Genomic DNA, 15,227 nt, shown 5'->3' on the forward strand with positions numbered 1-15,227 from the left:
CCCTTAGAATTTGCCTCCATCCCTGTGTAGCACAGACACCTAATGCTCTCCATTGTTCCTGAGGGACCAAAGATGATGTTAAGGAGTAGAAAACTATAATAAAATTACTTAGGCCTGTGTTTCAGTCTATGCACTCTGGGAGGGGACCCCCTGGCAACAGAAGTATTTTTGTCCCTTTAGGAGAGTGTTTCCATTAAGCCAAGCTTTGTTCTTTGTTAAGTAAAGCATGTGGAGCTTGAGCTTGTTGGAAAGAGAGGTCCTTGCTGTGACAGATCTGTTACTAAGATTTGGATAAGCCATCTCTGGCACTGTGCTCTTCATTCACTCTTTGTTTCCAAATCTTTATTCCATGACAGAGAGAAGAAACCTGCAGACCCAATGGAGAACTTCAAACGCCGGCACTCCAAACTGATCAACTCCTGTAAGTACCTTCTGCCTGAAGTGCTGTGGCAGACCCCTCTCCTCCATCATCTCTCACCCTTGCAGTGAGCACAAAGGAGAGGGGCTCCTGCCACATGGTAGCAAGGAGGGAGCGTTAGAGAGCGGTGTTCAGTGGAGGCAGTGAAACCAGAGTCCTGCAGTACACTCAGGCAGCTGGTGAGCTTTGCTTATAGCAGGTGTGTGTGGTCTAATGTATTCAGTTATCCTAATCTGAGACAGTAACAAAGTTTTCTCCAGATTGAAGCAGAGGTCGAGTAGCTGCTATAGAAACTATAAATGTATATGCCTCTCTTCACAGCAAGATTGCTGTATCAGGAGTACAGCGATGTGGTTCTGAACAAGGCCATTCAAAGCCAGAAGAGAGTGGATTCTTTTGCAGAGGATATAGAGTCGAGTTTCCCAAGCTCCCCAAGGCTACGGAGGAAAGTGCTGTCTCCCCAGGACTCGTATTTGCAACGTCTGTCAGTCTCATCTAATGCATCCCTCTGGCAGGACATCCCCATGATACGGGGCAGCAGAATGCTACTCAATATGTCCCGTGATGAGCAGAAGCTGCAAGAGGTAATGGACAGATGTAACAAGGTAGATGGGTGGTCTGTAGTCAAGAAAGAGTCCCCAGAAGGGTGGTTAAAGTGGAGAGCAAAAATTCTGATGTAGGAATGCAGGTGGCTGAATGCAGAGGTCACCTCTACCCGTGTAAGCAGTATGGGGATGTGGTACCAGTGTTTGTGAAGTAGTACAGTGCTGAAGTTCAGAATTGTAGAGAAAAAGAGCACTGACTCCTCCTCTATAAAGGACAGGCTCTGGACTGTACCAGTAACTTCGTGAAAACAGACATGGGGAAATTGGAATGAGATAAAACAAGGAATTTTGAGCATGTTCAGTGCAAAAGAGGATATTAAAGCAGAAGACTTCCAGCATTCTCCCACACATAAGCTTATGAGAGATGCTAATAAAAACCACAGTGAATTGTAGTTTCTGTGGTAGAATGTGAGTTTACCAAATTGACCTGTGTGAGCTGCAGGGCTGAGAGAAAACAGGAAGACGTATGGGTTCAGCAAAACGGTACATAGAGAAACTGGGTAAGGAAGATGAGAGGAACTGAGAAGTGGATGGGAGGACCCAGAGAAAGAGGAGAAAACAACAGCATGGGAAACATGATGAAGGAGAAAAGCATGGGTGATGCGGATGCTGGAAAATTTATGGGAGCAGTGAAAGTAGAGTTGAGGGGGGGGAATAAGAAGTAAAATGAGAGCAGGTAGCTATTTTTCTTTTAAGTCATACCACAAGTCTGTCTTCTAAAGAAAGAAAGACTATATGTAACGGCATGCTTGCCCTTCATTCCTAAAGCCTCTCTTCTGTAATTACGCACTACTTACATCATGTACTGGGAGGTTTTCTTGCTTTTCCATAAAATTCCTCACAGACTTGCATAGTCTACTGATGCTGTGCTCCCTTATTTCATCTCTCAAGGCCAAGTTTGAGTTGATAATGTCTGAGGCTTCATACCTGCGCAGTTTAAATGTGGCAGTGGATCACTTCCAGCGATCAGCAGAGCTCCAGGCAATGCTCACCAATCAAGAGCGTCAGTGGCTTTTCTCCCGCCTTCATGATGTACGCGATGTCAGCGCCAGGTGAGATATGGCCCTTTGCTTCCAGGATTAACGCCCTCCATGAAGCACAGACACAGCCCATCATTTCCATCAATAACATCTCTCACTCTGTTCTGTGTGTTCACTGACCTTCAAGGTAGATACACACACGTAGCACTTTGTGATTGCATACCAACACTGCCCTGAAAGGAGCATTCGCCTTTTTAGGTGACAGGGCAATATAAAGCTTGGTGTTAAGTCCCACATACTATGGCGCAATTGTGCATAGAGCTCATTGCAGGAGATCAAAATGTTCAAAATGCTACTGTAGCCATGTGCTGTTGGCTTCAACTACAACTAAACTTGACTAACTAGACCTCAGCCCAAACCAAGTGCAACTCCTGCCAAATACAAGACAAAAGAAGCAGCTGCATGAGCCCTGACCAAAAAAAAAAAACAACAAAGAAAAAAAGAAAAAAGAGCAGGGGGGGAAAAAAAAGTAAGTTATAGCTGTCACTTGACAGAACCTAATGTAAATCAGTTGAGCGTAAGTCATAAAATGTAGACATGACCCCACATGCAAGGAATCCTGTATGTTGTAGGATTCTGTTCTGCTTTTCTCCTGCAAGGCTTGGCTACGTATATCGCTAAGCTAGTAAGGTTTGCTGCTACCTTTTCCATTTCTACTAGTGGGATTATTCTGGTGATGTCTTAATTTTCAGTTGTTTCCTGACCATGCCTTTACAAGTATGACCTCTCAAGAACAGAAGTCTTTTGCCTCTGCTTCTTGCTTGGTGATATCTAGCCCTAAATTGTCATTGTACAGGCATTATGCTCTCTCTAGAAGTAAAGAGCTGTCTTGTGCTTATATGTTGGCTGTCAGGATTTTAGAGGACTGAGGATGTTCCTGCTTTACTAAATGACACTGATGTTTCCCTCTCCTTTTATGGCACCGCAACCATGTGCTGCAGTTTCCTCTTTGACTTGGAGGAGAAATTTGAGGAGGACATGTTCACCTTCCATGTGTGCGATGTGGCTCTGAAACATGCCCCTGAGTTTCGCAGGGTGTATCTACCATATGTAACAAACCAGACATATCAGGAACAAACCTTCCAGCGGTTACTGTAAGTTTTCTCATTTGTTGCACCCTTCTCCCCTCCTTACTTCCTTGCTGCACCTTGAATATTTACTCTTTCAAGCGATGGGGAATGCTGCAGGTACAGGCTGTTGGGCAGTGCTCTCACTACACCCCCAGAAGAACAGGCAGGAACCTTCTTCAATTCAATGGCATTTGGGACAGCAGGACAGAGCTGCTGCAGGCTCCTCTCCCATAGCATTGGAAAGGGAAAGAATAATTAATATCTGATTCTATTGCAGGCTATTCTCTCTGCTACCCTCTACTGAAGAGAGCAAAAATGACTGTCCTGGATAATGGTTTTCAGTCTGTGGTTTTCAGACTACTAAGAACTGGAAAGTGATAATTTCAAGTGAAACTTCCAACCTCAACCATTCTGTGATTCTGTAATTAAGAAAAATATGGCTGCTGTCAGTAAGCTTAAACTGGCTATCCAGGAGTCTTTAAAATGGATTGAAAATCCTGGGGCCAGAGAACACTGTCAATCTCTCTTGCTCTGGGTAGTGGAGTGGAACATCTCTTGCCCTCTTCTTCTGTACCCAGTGGCACAACCAAGCATTAATGAGGCACGGGCCCAGTCCTGAGCAAGGTTTCCTTGCCACTTCTGCACTGCTTCCCTTCGTAACAACCCAGTTCCACTGAAGCTACAGTGATTCCAGGAGAAGACATTGTTCCCAACAGGCTATTCAGGCACTGTCTCTGGGTGCTGCTGACTGGGAGAGATCTAGTCTTGCAATTGATTCCCTTCAGGGAAGGTTCAGTTCCACACAGAAGGGACCTCCAGGATATTGTCTAGGGCAACGTCTACTGGGCCTACAACCTTCTTCCCCACCTCTTCAAGGATATGGGATTGGCTATTCTGGTGGCAGGTGCCACTCTCATACCATTAGCCTTTTATCTGCTACTGCCCAGTGTGGAAAACTGGATGGCAGTGGCTGTGTCTAAGAGGGTAAGAGAGACATTAGGGGAGGAAGGCAGCTCCTCTCAGGAGTAGCAAGAGAGGGGAGGTCCAGCCCCTGGAGCTGGACCATTCAGTGTAAGGGAAGAATACAAACCACCACTGTCTCTGTGAAAGGTGCCCTACTGATAGAGGGGAATTGAAATGTAGATGTTACTTCTGGCTTTATTCCAGAGGGCTGTGGCAGAAAGAGGAAAGATGTAACAGTTGTACTGCTGTCCTGTAGCTATTAGAAACCCATACTTGCTCTTCCTCAGCAGAGTGGCGCAGTTTCTTGACATCTCTTGCCCCAGGGACAAAACCTGACTGTTGGGAGTACTCCAACATTCACTGAAAGACTATTTATTTGCTCTGATGCCTGGCTGTCTTCTTTCTTTACCACTCCCACAGAAATGGAAATGCAGGGTTCCAGCAAGTCCTGGAGAGACTGGAAAGTGATCCAGTATGCCAGCGCCTCTCACTTAAATCCTTCCTCATACTCCCTTTCCAGCGCATCACTCGACTCAAACTCCTCCTACAGGTAACTGTGTTGATTCTCTGCTTTCCTACAGTTTCTCCCAAGTTGACCCTTCTTCAAGTCTGAAAGTCATATAAATATGAGCTAGCTCCAAGCATTGTGTGGAAGGACTGCATACAGCCCTTTGCTGGCATCTGTGACAAGTTTGGCAAGATGCTCTAAAGCCACTCTGTTGCATATATTGTGAATATGCCTTTGCAAAAACAAACCCGTTTGTCATCGTAGAAATGCCTGCTGTGCATTAGACCAGCACCATGAGTGGGATGTGATAGCCTGTGTGAGGCAATGCAGTTTGTATACTGGTTAGGACTTTGTAGCAACACTACTTCAGTTGTACTCCAATAAATAATTTATGGACTCTTCTTAGAACATGTTGATTTACATTTTATTGAACTTTTTTGGCTTCCTGCTAGGAAAACAAAGCAAGGGTTCCTTGGCTGCCCTCTGGAAGGCAGTCTGTCTCTACTCTTTGCCTACAACATTGACTAATAGGAGCCTTCCAGACAGGGAACCAGCAAGTCCCTAATGAATTAATTTTGAGCTCTTTCTGTGAAATTCTTCTTTTTGATTAATTGAGGCTTTTTTTAACAGGAGAAAAGGAGTATCAGGCAAAGAACAATTCTGTGCGTAAGGCTGTTTGTGCTTGGATTAGTGGTTGCTTCCTATGCCATGTAACTTGTACATGATAGTTAATATGATTTAGATTTTCAGGGATGCCCTGTTCAATGCAGCTTATCAGTGACATTCTGCATCTCAAATTTCTGGCCTTGTTATCTCCACATCTCATCACCTACTGCCTAGTTTCCTTCGAGGCTGGCACCTTGGTGTCTCCTTGTTTCTCCTACCCCTTCCAGATATGTATGTCCAGCTTTCCCTGTTTGCATCATGAAAAACATCTTTTCTCACGCAGAATATCCTGAAGAGAACTCGGCCTGGGTCTGAGGAGGAAGTGCAAGCAACACAGGCCTATGATGCACTTGAAAAGGTAAGGCTGTCAACCTGTTCTGCAGCCCTGCAGAAAGGGATCTGGGGGTTTTGGTTGATAGTACCCTCAATATGAGTCAACAATGTGCCCTGGCAGCTAAAAGGGCCAACTGTATCCTGGGGTGGGTGCATTAAGCACAGTATAGCTAACCGGTTGAAGGAAGTGATTGTCCCACTATACTCGGCATTGGTGTGGCCTCACCTTGAGTACTGTGTGCAGTTTTGGGCTCCACAGTATAAGAAGGATATAAAAATATTAGAATGTTGCCCTCCTTCGGACACAAAGGTGGTGAAAGGGCTAGAGGGCAAGACTTAAGAGGAGCGGCTGAGGATACTCAGTTTGTTCAGCTTAGAGGAGACTGAGGGGTGACCTCATTGCTGTCTACAACTTCCTCATGAGGGGGAGCAGAGAGGGAGGTGCTGATCTCTTCTCCCTGGATGCAGGAGAATGGCTTAAAGCTGTGTCAGGGGAAGTTCAGATTGGATATTAGGAAAAAGTTCTTCACTGAGAGGGTGGTCAAGCAGCGGAACAAACTCCCCAGGAAAGTGATCATGGCCCCAAGCCTGACGGTGCTCAAGAAGTGTTTGGACAACACTCTTAGGTATATGGTTTAACTTCTAGTTTGCCCTGTGTGGAGTCAGGAGTTGGACTCGATGATCCTCGTGGGTCCCTCCCAACTCAGGCTATTCTGTGACTCTCCACAGCCATGTTGCATCACACAGCTGCAGGGCACCAAAGTGGCCCAGTTCTTTTACATTGATCCTCACCCTTGTTGAGGGCCCTTGTCATTGATCCTCACAAGTAACAAATGAGTGTGTTCATGTGACTCTTGCATGTGCAGTGGTAGCTGTGAGCAGAAAACACTAAAGCAGAAGCAAGCTGGGATGCGATGGAACCTGCACCAATGATATCGAACTACTTTTTTCAGGACTCGCTCTTTCCAGTCTCCTAACCACCATTCCCCCTTTGTGTTCCTCCTTACCTTTGTCTCTAGTGATCAACTCCCACCCTAGTCCCTGCAAGAAAATTTTGCTTTAAAAAAAAAAAAGCGTGGCAAGACATTACTCTATTGCATCCCTTCCTCTATCCTATTTATTACAGATTAAAGTCTTCTGGGACAACTCGTTATCTAAAATTTGTACAGCACCATAAAGTAGACCTGTTCCTAGCTAGCTCCTATTCTGTCTAGTCATGATTTGACCTTCTTGGAGTGTCACTCCCTTCCTTACAATCTCTCCCCTGTTATCCACCACAAACCTAAAGACCAGTTCAACACAATGCATACCTCCTTAAAGCTCTTAGGACTCCACCTGCGTGCTGCACAGCTCCCAAAGCACTGCAGTCTGAGGTGGGTGGGCAAGATGTCATACACTGAAATCCTTAGACTCAGCTGTGTTCAAGCCAGCATTATCTCTGTGACACTGTTACGCAGCTGCCCTTCATCACCTCAGGTGGCTAGGTAGGCAGCTTACAGGCTGAAGTACCTCTGTTTCATTGTGTCCTGTCCTCACAAGTACTGGCAACAAGCTCTGGGTTGTGGAAAATTGGTGCTGATGTTTGTCTAATCAGCCTCCTGTGTTTACAGTGGAGCATCTAATAAGAGCCGCTTCCAAATGACCAGCAATTCAACCTTTGTCACCTGAGAGAGATGTCTCTAGTATTCTGCCCAGTATCCCAAAGTTAAAACAATATTTATCACAGACACTTCATCTAACAAATACCTTCCTTAAGAAAGAAGGATGATCATTGTAGGTATGGAGAAGTTTAGTATGCTCGCCTGGAAAAATACTTTTTTTGCAGAAGGTTGCCTAAGGAATTGTCACCTACACTGACTCTTGAGGCACTCCTGGGAGTAGTACTGATCCCACCAGGCAGTTCTGCTCCCACCTCACTGATCGTTTGTTTTCCTCTGCAGCTCATCAAGGATTGCAATGAAAATGTCCAGCGCATGAAGAGCACTGAAGAGCTGATCTACCTCAGCCAGAAGATAGAATTTGAGTGCAAGGTGAGCTCATCCATTCCCTGGGCCTTGCTCTAGCTGAATGTATTTTCTCTCTTTCCTCACAAAGTCACTTGCACTTACTTTTTGTTCTCCTCTCCAATATACACAGAACTGTTGAACCAGAATATCATACACAGGTCAGCTCTTCATCAGTGCTTCCCTTGCCCAATTGTTTGTGTCAGCCTTCAGCTGAAGGTGCCTACCATGACTTACGCCTGTCCAGCTGGAGAAGTGAAAGCACACTTCCCCTAGAGAAAGGCGAAAATGCAAATCCAAAACTCATGGATACCGATTTCCTTGTACGCTCTTGACATAAATGTTTATTTCTGTCTTGCAGATATTCCCACTCATCTCACAGTCGAGGCGACTTGTGAAGTGTGGTGAGTTGACAGCACTGGACTTCAACACCCCGAGTCCAAAATGGAAAGTCACCACCCGTCCCATCTACCTACATCTTTTCAATGACTGTCTGCTCCTGTCTCGGCCGAAGGAGTGAGTGCTTCAACACAATTCTTGCTGCCCCTTCTAAAATACCTCTCTCTTTCTGGGTCTGTGCTTTGGTGAAAGAGTCCTTTCCCCCTGCCTGCCAGCAAGTGGCAGCATTTGTCAAGTCACTCTCCTAACCCTACATTATGTGAGTATCATGCAAGTATGTGGAATCTGATATTCCCAACTCTTAATTACAACGTGATAATATAACAAGGTATCTTCTGGTCCCTAGTGCAACACTTCTATTCTGCCTCTCCATCTTTATGACGTGAAACACTAATAACCATTTATTGTAGTTTTACTTGGTAAATAATTTCTTCCTAAAGGACAGTATGAAGATTAGTGAATGTGCAAATCACTGGTTTGTGAAGAAACTAAGAGTGGTTGGTTGTGTTGGGGATGTGAGGGGGGGTGGTTTTGTTTTTAAGCTGTAAGCTATCAAATAAAATTCTGACAGGACAGAGCTTAGTATTTGTACCCTTTTCATTAAGTCCCTTCTCTCTTTTCTGGCCTTCTGAGACTTCTAGCAAGAACAAAGCTTAAGGTGCCTGAAGCAGATGAAGACTCATTAAAAGCTTTTTGCTTTCCTGACATCCGAAAACAACGTGGACTTGCTTTGTAACCCGCATCACCTTAAAAATCACAACTTGTTTTGTTCCTCCTCTTTACCTGCAGGGGGGGACGTTTTGTTGTGTTTGATCATGCCGCTTTCTCAGATGTGCGTGGGGAGAAGTGCGAGATGAAACTGCATGGAACAAACAAAAATGTTTTCCGTCTCTTTCTACTTCAGAATTACCAGGGAAAGAGAGTGGAGTTTTTGTTTCGTACAGAGACACAGTAAGAGCTCAAGGTTACCCTCAGTATATCCCGTTACCACAGCCAGACACCTCCTAGGAGCCTGATGGTTGTCCCTCAGCTACCCAAATGCTGAAATACCAAATGCAGCTGCTGAGCAGAGGACTTGAAAAAAATCCTCTTGCCATAACAAGCCCCTAATGAACCACCTTGCTCCTCTCTCATCATAGCTGCTCATATGATACTACCACGTTATGTCATACCATCAGCCTCCAAAAATGGGAGGTTTTGCCTTTTCCCATCCCCTTTCTCCATTTCCACTTTCTCTGCTTCCCCTAAGTACCCCCTTCCCTGACCCCTCCTGTGAGCAAACCTGTACACACACACCCCCATTCCCATCATTAGACTGCTATCCCTCACATTGAACCCTGACACCTATCTGGTGATGTTTTCCAGCAGTGAGAAGCTGAGGTGGATCTCTGCTTTGGCTCCTCCACGAGGAGAACTGGACCTCCTGGAATGCCCTGGTGAGACTGCTCTGCTACTACAGTAATAGGGGTGGTCTGGCTCAGAGGAGTTGGAGGCACTGTGAGGCAGAACATCCCAGAAAACACTCCAAGGCAGAATACTTGCCTTTTTGTAAATAAAGAAGCTACTCATGGGCTTTCCCTCAGTGCCAGGTTCTGCCAGTTATTTTACCTATTTTTACTCCTCATATTAGGTAGAAGACCTGTAGTCTCCCTTCCAGTTCTCTGCTCTTTAGTGTTTGGGCAATCCCTTATCCCCTACTTCCTCTGGGGCTGATGCACACAGGTTTACTGTTGCTTTCTAGTATACCATTATGATCTTTCCTCCCCTTTAGATGCACCGCAGGTTCAATGCATAAAGACTTACAAGGCTCGGGAAAATGATGAGCTGGCTTTGGAGAAAGCAGATATCATCATGGTTATGCAGTACAGCAATGATGGTGAGCAGAATGAACAATGGCTATCTTAAATTATGGGTAGGAAGTCACTCCAGTAGTGTAATGCTTTAACAACACAATCAGGCTTCAGAAGGAGCCTCTCATTCCCAATTGTTGGATTGAGAAGATGAAGAGACTCCTCATCTTCATTAAGACACTTTATTTGGAAGCTGAAGGGGGATCTTTTTATTTTATCTTGGGGCCTTGTTGGAGGGGGCTTTTTGGGAAGAATGAAAAAATCTTTGACTATTTTGCCTCATGTTGTGCTTTTCCCCACACCGCAGGATGGATGGAAGGAGTAAAACTTTCAGACCGGGAGAGAGGCTGGTTCCCCTCAGAACATGTGGAACTCATCTCCAGCAAACATGCGCGGCAGAAGAACCTGAAGGAGGAACAACGTGTGAAGAATGCCAAGCAGCAGGTCTTCTGCAAGAAATAGGACTCTACTCTGTTTGGACCTGTACAGTCTCCCTGCCATGGGGAAACCATCTCTTTTTCTGTTGTTCCTCAGAAGAAACGCCTCTGTGAAGGGCATAATACAGCACTTTGACAGAACCAGGTGCTTTTTGCCAAAGAAAGCGGGAATTCAATCAGGAAAAATCATTCACTTCCTCTGTGTCACCAGGACTACGGCAGCAGTAGGAGGAAAAAAAGTTGCATGTATTGCTTGCTTTGTGGTAGTAGGGAGGGACTTTAATTGGACAGAGGTCTGGGATCTGGACTTCTGAAAATATATTCCTGGTTTTGCCACTGACAAGTTGCAGGACCTTGGGCAAGTCACTTCAGAATTCTGCCTCAGTTTTCCCATCTGTGAAATGGGGGTAAACTTACCTACCTCACTGGATGTTGTGAGGCTAAATTCACTAGTATTAGCATACTAAGAGCTTTGAGTTCCTGAGAAGGAAGGTGCTAAGTGCAAAGCACAGTATAATTGAGGAGAGTTTTCCATTTGAATATCCTCTTGATATCTTGATGGTATTGATCTCCATAGTGTAATTCCCATTTAGAACAATTTATCTATTTGATTGTGCAAGCCAAGTATTTCATTGTACCTAAATTTAACTCAGTCTTAGCATACTGTTAAGAGTCCTTGACAGCATTGGAAAATCCACTTGAGTTAAGCAAAGTTTTCAGAAGCCACTGTGATGATTTCCCCCACCTTAAGAGGTATCAAGCTGAAGAATCTGTTTCACAAAGGTCACCTCTCTTCTGAACAAGTGTCCCAGTAAACCATCTGAAATAACCCTTTTTTTTTTTTACTCTGCCTCCCACTTAAAGTAGAACAGTGACTTTCGACAAAGATTTGTATTACGTGTTGGTACATGCCCTGTACAAAATAACCATGACTAGATATATGCAATGAAGTGGCACTTTCCTGCTGCTCTTAATCTGATAGCTGACGTGGTGTTGCATGCACCATTTTGCACACTTACAGAAAACACTGAGATATTTAGCCACTGTAGATAAAGTCAAAATATGTACCAGGGACTTTGTTCTTTTTTAGAACGCTCTGGTTTTAAGTCCAGTTTACATGCAGTCCTGCTTTTGTGCAGAACCTGTCTATTTGAGGACATACCTTCAACTGTAAAATACTGTTTCTGTGTTAAAGTGTTTGCGTTCAGTTCAGTCAATGCAAGATCAAGTATAAGAATCAATACACCAAAGAAACAAACGTGTAGCCTTCTTGCATTTAATATATTTGAAGAATTAGTTATCTTCATATCTCCAGCCTTCTGTCCCTGTAACATTCTGCCTTTAATTCCCATTTACATTGTATCTAGTATAGCTTATGACAGCCTATTTATATCGATAATTTTAGCTGGATTAAAAAAAAAAAGTTGCTTTTAGTCCTAATAAACTCATGCACTTCTCCAGTTAAAATAAACAACTTTCTGCTTTCCTTGTTACTTAGGTTTTCATCTCAAATATAAGTAATTCAGTATTTACTGAATATATATTCAGTATTTTCATTATTTTTCCATATAACTCTCCTTTCTAAGTGAGTATTAAGTACAAATAGCTGTATATAGCAGAGGCAGTGAAGAAAGCTTGCTTTATCAGCCATACCCTAAGATTCTTCAGAGCGTTATCACCAACCCTGAAGTGACTGCTGCTGCAGGTTCCATAGTGGTGTTAGTCATCAGTATATTGAGGTAAGCCAAAGGGATGACCTACAGAAGATGGGAGTCTAGTCCACTATACCAGTCAGACAGGATGCAATTATTCAATTGTCTTTTAATCTATGGTCCAGACTACACAATCTGCCTACACTTTTTTCCTCCAGAAGAACTGAAGCTGGTCCCTAGCTAGGAACAAAAGCAAAGCCCTACCTCCAAGTGAAATAAGTGACATAAGAAGAGTTATAATGCTTAGCAAGACCCATGAATGTTCAGAGATCCAAAATACCTGCTTGTCCCAGGCTGTCATGAATTTATGGAATACAGAAGCCATCAGGATCACCAGTGTCTCAACTGCGATACAGAACACTGCCATGAGATCAATTCAGTACATGCCCATGTGAGGTCATCTCATGCAGGCAGTCCGAGGCATCCTATATCCATGTCAGCTTCAACTTTGCTACTTGCATCGTGAGGAGGCAGGCCATAGATACTGCCATTCTAAATCAGGAGGCATCTTGTTAAACTTTTTAAAAGTCAAGAATTCTTTACTCTTTCAACTTCTGCTCTCAAAAACAAGCAGGCATATTGTTCATTAGAGTCTCCCAAGGTGGTTTCTATGTTAAATTCTGTATGTTCTTGTTAAAATTCTTGTTGAGATAGGAAACGTCAAGGCCACTGTTGTTGTACTAACAGGACTTCTATACTGTTTAACTAGTCGGATCAAAGGTTAACTTCTCCCTGTCACAGGTACAGCCTTTTTTTCCTGTTGTCAGGTTTTTGTATGTTTAGGAACATTTAAAGGTCAGCTTATGCTTCTAAGAATAAGTGCTTATACCCTGGTTTTGATAGGCCTCAACTTCTATTTAGTTAAATTTTTAGCCCCAGCACCATACTGCCACCAAAATCTATAAACAAATCTGCACTGAATTGCTTCATGCTTTTTGAAACTGATTAACATCTCCTTGGTTTGTACAAACTTAAACTAGTACAATATCCTTTACAACTGCACGTTCAGGAGGCAGGAATCAAGTTGACGGAGTATCTGCTGCATCCTATTACAATCTTAATTATGAGTCAGGATCTCTCCCTACATTATCGAATATGTATAACCCGATTTCCCCAGAAAATCAGTATTAAACAGAAGTGTAGAGTTTGTCAGCCAAATCCCTATACTTTTCTAGTAAGATCCCCAAAGAAGGTCCACAGAATAGGAACACTGTATGAGAGATGCCAGTGTTATCTTACAACAGCTGGCTGTAAATTGAAGCATGAAGAAACAGTTGTCTTCCACAGGAACCTGTGGAGACTGATACATAGTATATCTGGACAAAAGAAATTCAGTATTTCTATACTGAAAAAAAAATAAAAGACAACCTTTAGAGGGTGTTTACACTCATTTCTTTTTGTGGTAAGAACAGCAATGAAATACAAGCATGGACTACATTTAAAAAGTTTTGTTGAGAATCTGAGAAATTCGTGGTTTATGTCTGAAAGTCAGTGTTATGACTACTGTCATTTTTTCATATAAAAAAGTATAAAATATATGTAAGTATGTATGTGGCTCTAAAAAAAAAAAAACAGCTCACAGCCCTGGAGACTTATGTTGGTCCCTCCTAAAGGAGGATAAATGAAAGCATTCTCCACAGTTCTTACTCCCTTTCACAATACTAGAAAAAGCTGGCGTTAGGACCAGATTTTAGTAAACAAACACAATCTTGCTCAGAAACAGGAACCTCTAAAACAGTGATTTTTATCTTTGCACTTTTATCTAGTATTGAAGAGGTCCCATCCCCTCTAAGATCAGAGTTGTATTTTGTCAGCTGAATGCTGCTAACAAATGAAATGCTGTTTGAGCAGCAATAATGCTCCAGCCAGAATGTCTTGCATTTGGTGGCTGAACCAAGTGCATTGTTAGACTAATTGTACTGTCTCCAAAATGCTGGCACACACGTTTCAGGTTGCACTCATTTAACACAATGAAACTACTCTCAGGTGAAAGCATCTGCAGAAGCAGGACCTTCTATGCTAGAGCAAACCTTGAAACAAAGACAGGGCGTATGGGGAAATGCACAGTAGGAGAATGGTGCCCTGCCAGCAATGAGATACTGAGCCAATAACCAAGATGAGGATGAAGGATGTGCTGTCTTGGTGCTGCAGAATGCAATTAAGCAAATCACATTTTTAAGCAAGCATTTTCTTTGCTGTTTGCAGACACGCCAAGTTGTGTTTACAGCAGGCTGCACTTCACTTGGTGGTTAGGAAAGCTGTACGCAGAGGACACAAGAGCAGAGGGCTGGCTGGGTTTCTGGAACCATCGCGACCAAAGTTGCAGCACAGGTCTCTCCATCAACTGCACGTGAGAAGAAGGAAGTTGGAAAAGCCAGGTTTGGTTCACTCCTGCACTTCAGCTCGTGTAGACACCTGCAAGCGCACAAAGCTGGTTTAAATGTTACCTGAGCAGATGACAACACTTGTAGTAGTGTGAGATCACTAGTTGCCTGGTACCACTGTTAGGAGCCTTGTTTTTTTTCTAAAAATTGTTGAGTAAAGAATGAATCTGTCTTCCTGCCAGCCCACAAGGAAAGATGAGGTTCATCTCATTCATATTACACAATCCAATTTTGTAACATCTGGGTTTCCAAGGCGTGCTATTAGCAACATTTAAGCCTGCTCCCCACGGGAACTCACGAAGCACCGTCTTCCAGGTGCCCCAAGATGTGCCAGAACCACTTCTGTACCCTACGTTCGGGGACCAGCTTTCTCCCCCCGCGGCGACCGGCTCTCTGGCCCCCCACACCCACGCTGCGAGGGAGGACAGGCGCCTTCCCGCACGGCGGCTCGCGGAAGATGGCTCCCCCTGGCCGGGTCGCCTGAGGGGACAGAAGGAAGGCGGGCAGCGCGAGCCCCCCCAGCCGCCGCAACGGCCGCCCAGCGGGGGGCCCGCCCCAGCCGCCGGCCCACCTCCGCCGCGGCGGTGGGGCTCCCGGGGCTGCGGACCCGTTACCTGAGGATGCGGCTGGGGGAGCACGCCTCTGCCGCTCCCCGCCTGCCCGGGCGGCTGAGGTAGGTTGGTCGGGTAGCCTCGGCCCCATTCTCCCCCGAGGGTCGCTGGCGGCCCAGGTGGCCTTGATGAGCCGGCTGGGGCCGGCGGCCGCAGTCCGCGCGGGGCTCGCCGCCGGGCGGGGCATTAACCGGGCCGCGCCGGGCGGGACACGCCGGCGCCGAGCCG

The 15,227-nt window shown here is 44.7% G+C and overlaps 1 protein-coding gene and 1 long non-coding RNA gene across 3 annotated transcripts in view; one reads left to right on the forward strand and one right to left on the reverse strand.

Annotated features, from left to right (window-relative positions):
* ARHGEF5 (Rho guanine nucleotide exchange factor 5) overlaps positions 1-11,785 on the forward strand; it is a 37,189-nt gene extending 25,404 nt beyond the window's left edge. For both annotated transcript variants that reach the window (XM_076345076.1, XM_076345084.1), the window contains exons 4-15: positions 357-421; positions 740-1,002; positions 1,915-2,075; positions 3,005-3,157; positions 4,517-4,646; positions 5,554-5,628; positions 7,544-7,633; positions 7,968-8,122; positions 8,795-8,956; positions 9,371-9,441; positions 9,777-9,881; positions 10,163-11,785. In XM_076345076.1, the coding sequence (XP_076201191.1) occupies positions 357-421; positions 740-1,002; positions 1,915-2,075; positions 3,005-3,157; positions 4,517-4,646; positions 5,554-5,628; positions 7,544-7,633; positions 7,968-8,122; positions 8,795-8,956; positions 9,371-9,441; positions 9,777-9,881; positions 10,163-10,317 (1,585 nt within the window). In that variant the 3' untranslated portion in view covers positions 10,318-11,785. The remainder of the gene's footprint in view (positions 1-356; positions 422-739; positions 1,003-1,914; positions 2,076-3,004; positions 3,158-4,516; positions 4,647-5,553; positions 5,629-7,543; positions 7,634-7,967; positions 8,123-8,794; positions 8,957-9,370; positions 9,442-9,776; positions 9,882-10,162) is intronic.
* Positions 11,786-13,373: 1,588 nt separating this feature from the next.
* Positions 13,374-15,203, reverse strand: LOC143163556 (uncharacterized). The gene is made up of 2 exons (XR_012995934.1): positions 15,003-15,203; positions 13,374-14,419 (listed from the first exon to the last, which is right to left on the reverse strand). It is a non-coding gene; the product is annotated as an uncharacterized LOC143163556 (long non-coding RNA).
* Between the last annotated feature and the right edge of the window lie 24 nt (positions 15,204-15,227).

Source organism: Aptenodytes patagonicus, chromosome 1 (assembly GCF_965638725.1).
Source record: "Aptenodytes patagonicus chromosome 1, bAptPat1.pri.cur, whole genome shotgun sequence".
Lineage (NCBI taxonomy): Eukaryota > Metazoa > Chordata > Aves > Sphenisciformes > Spheniscidae > Aptenodytes > Aptenodytes patagonicus.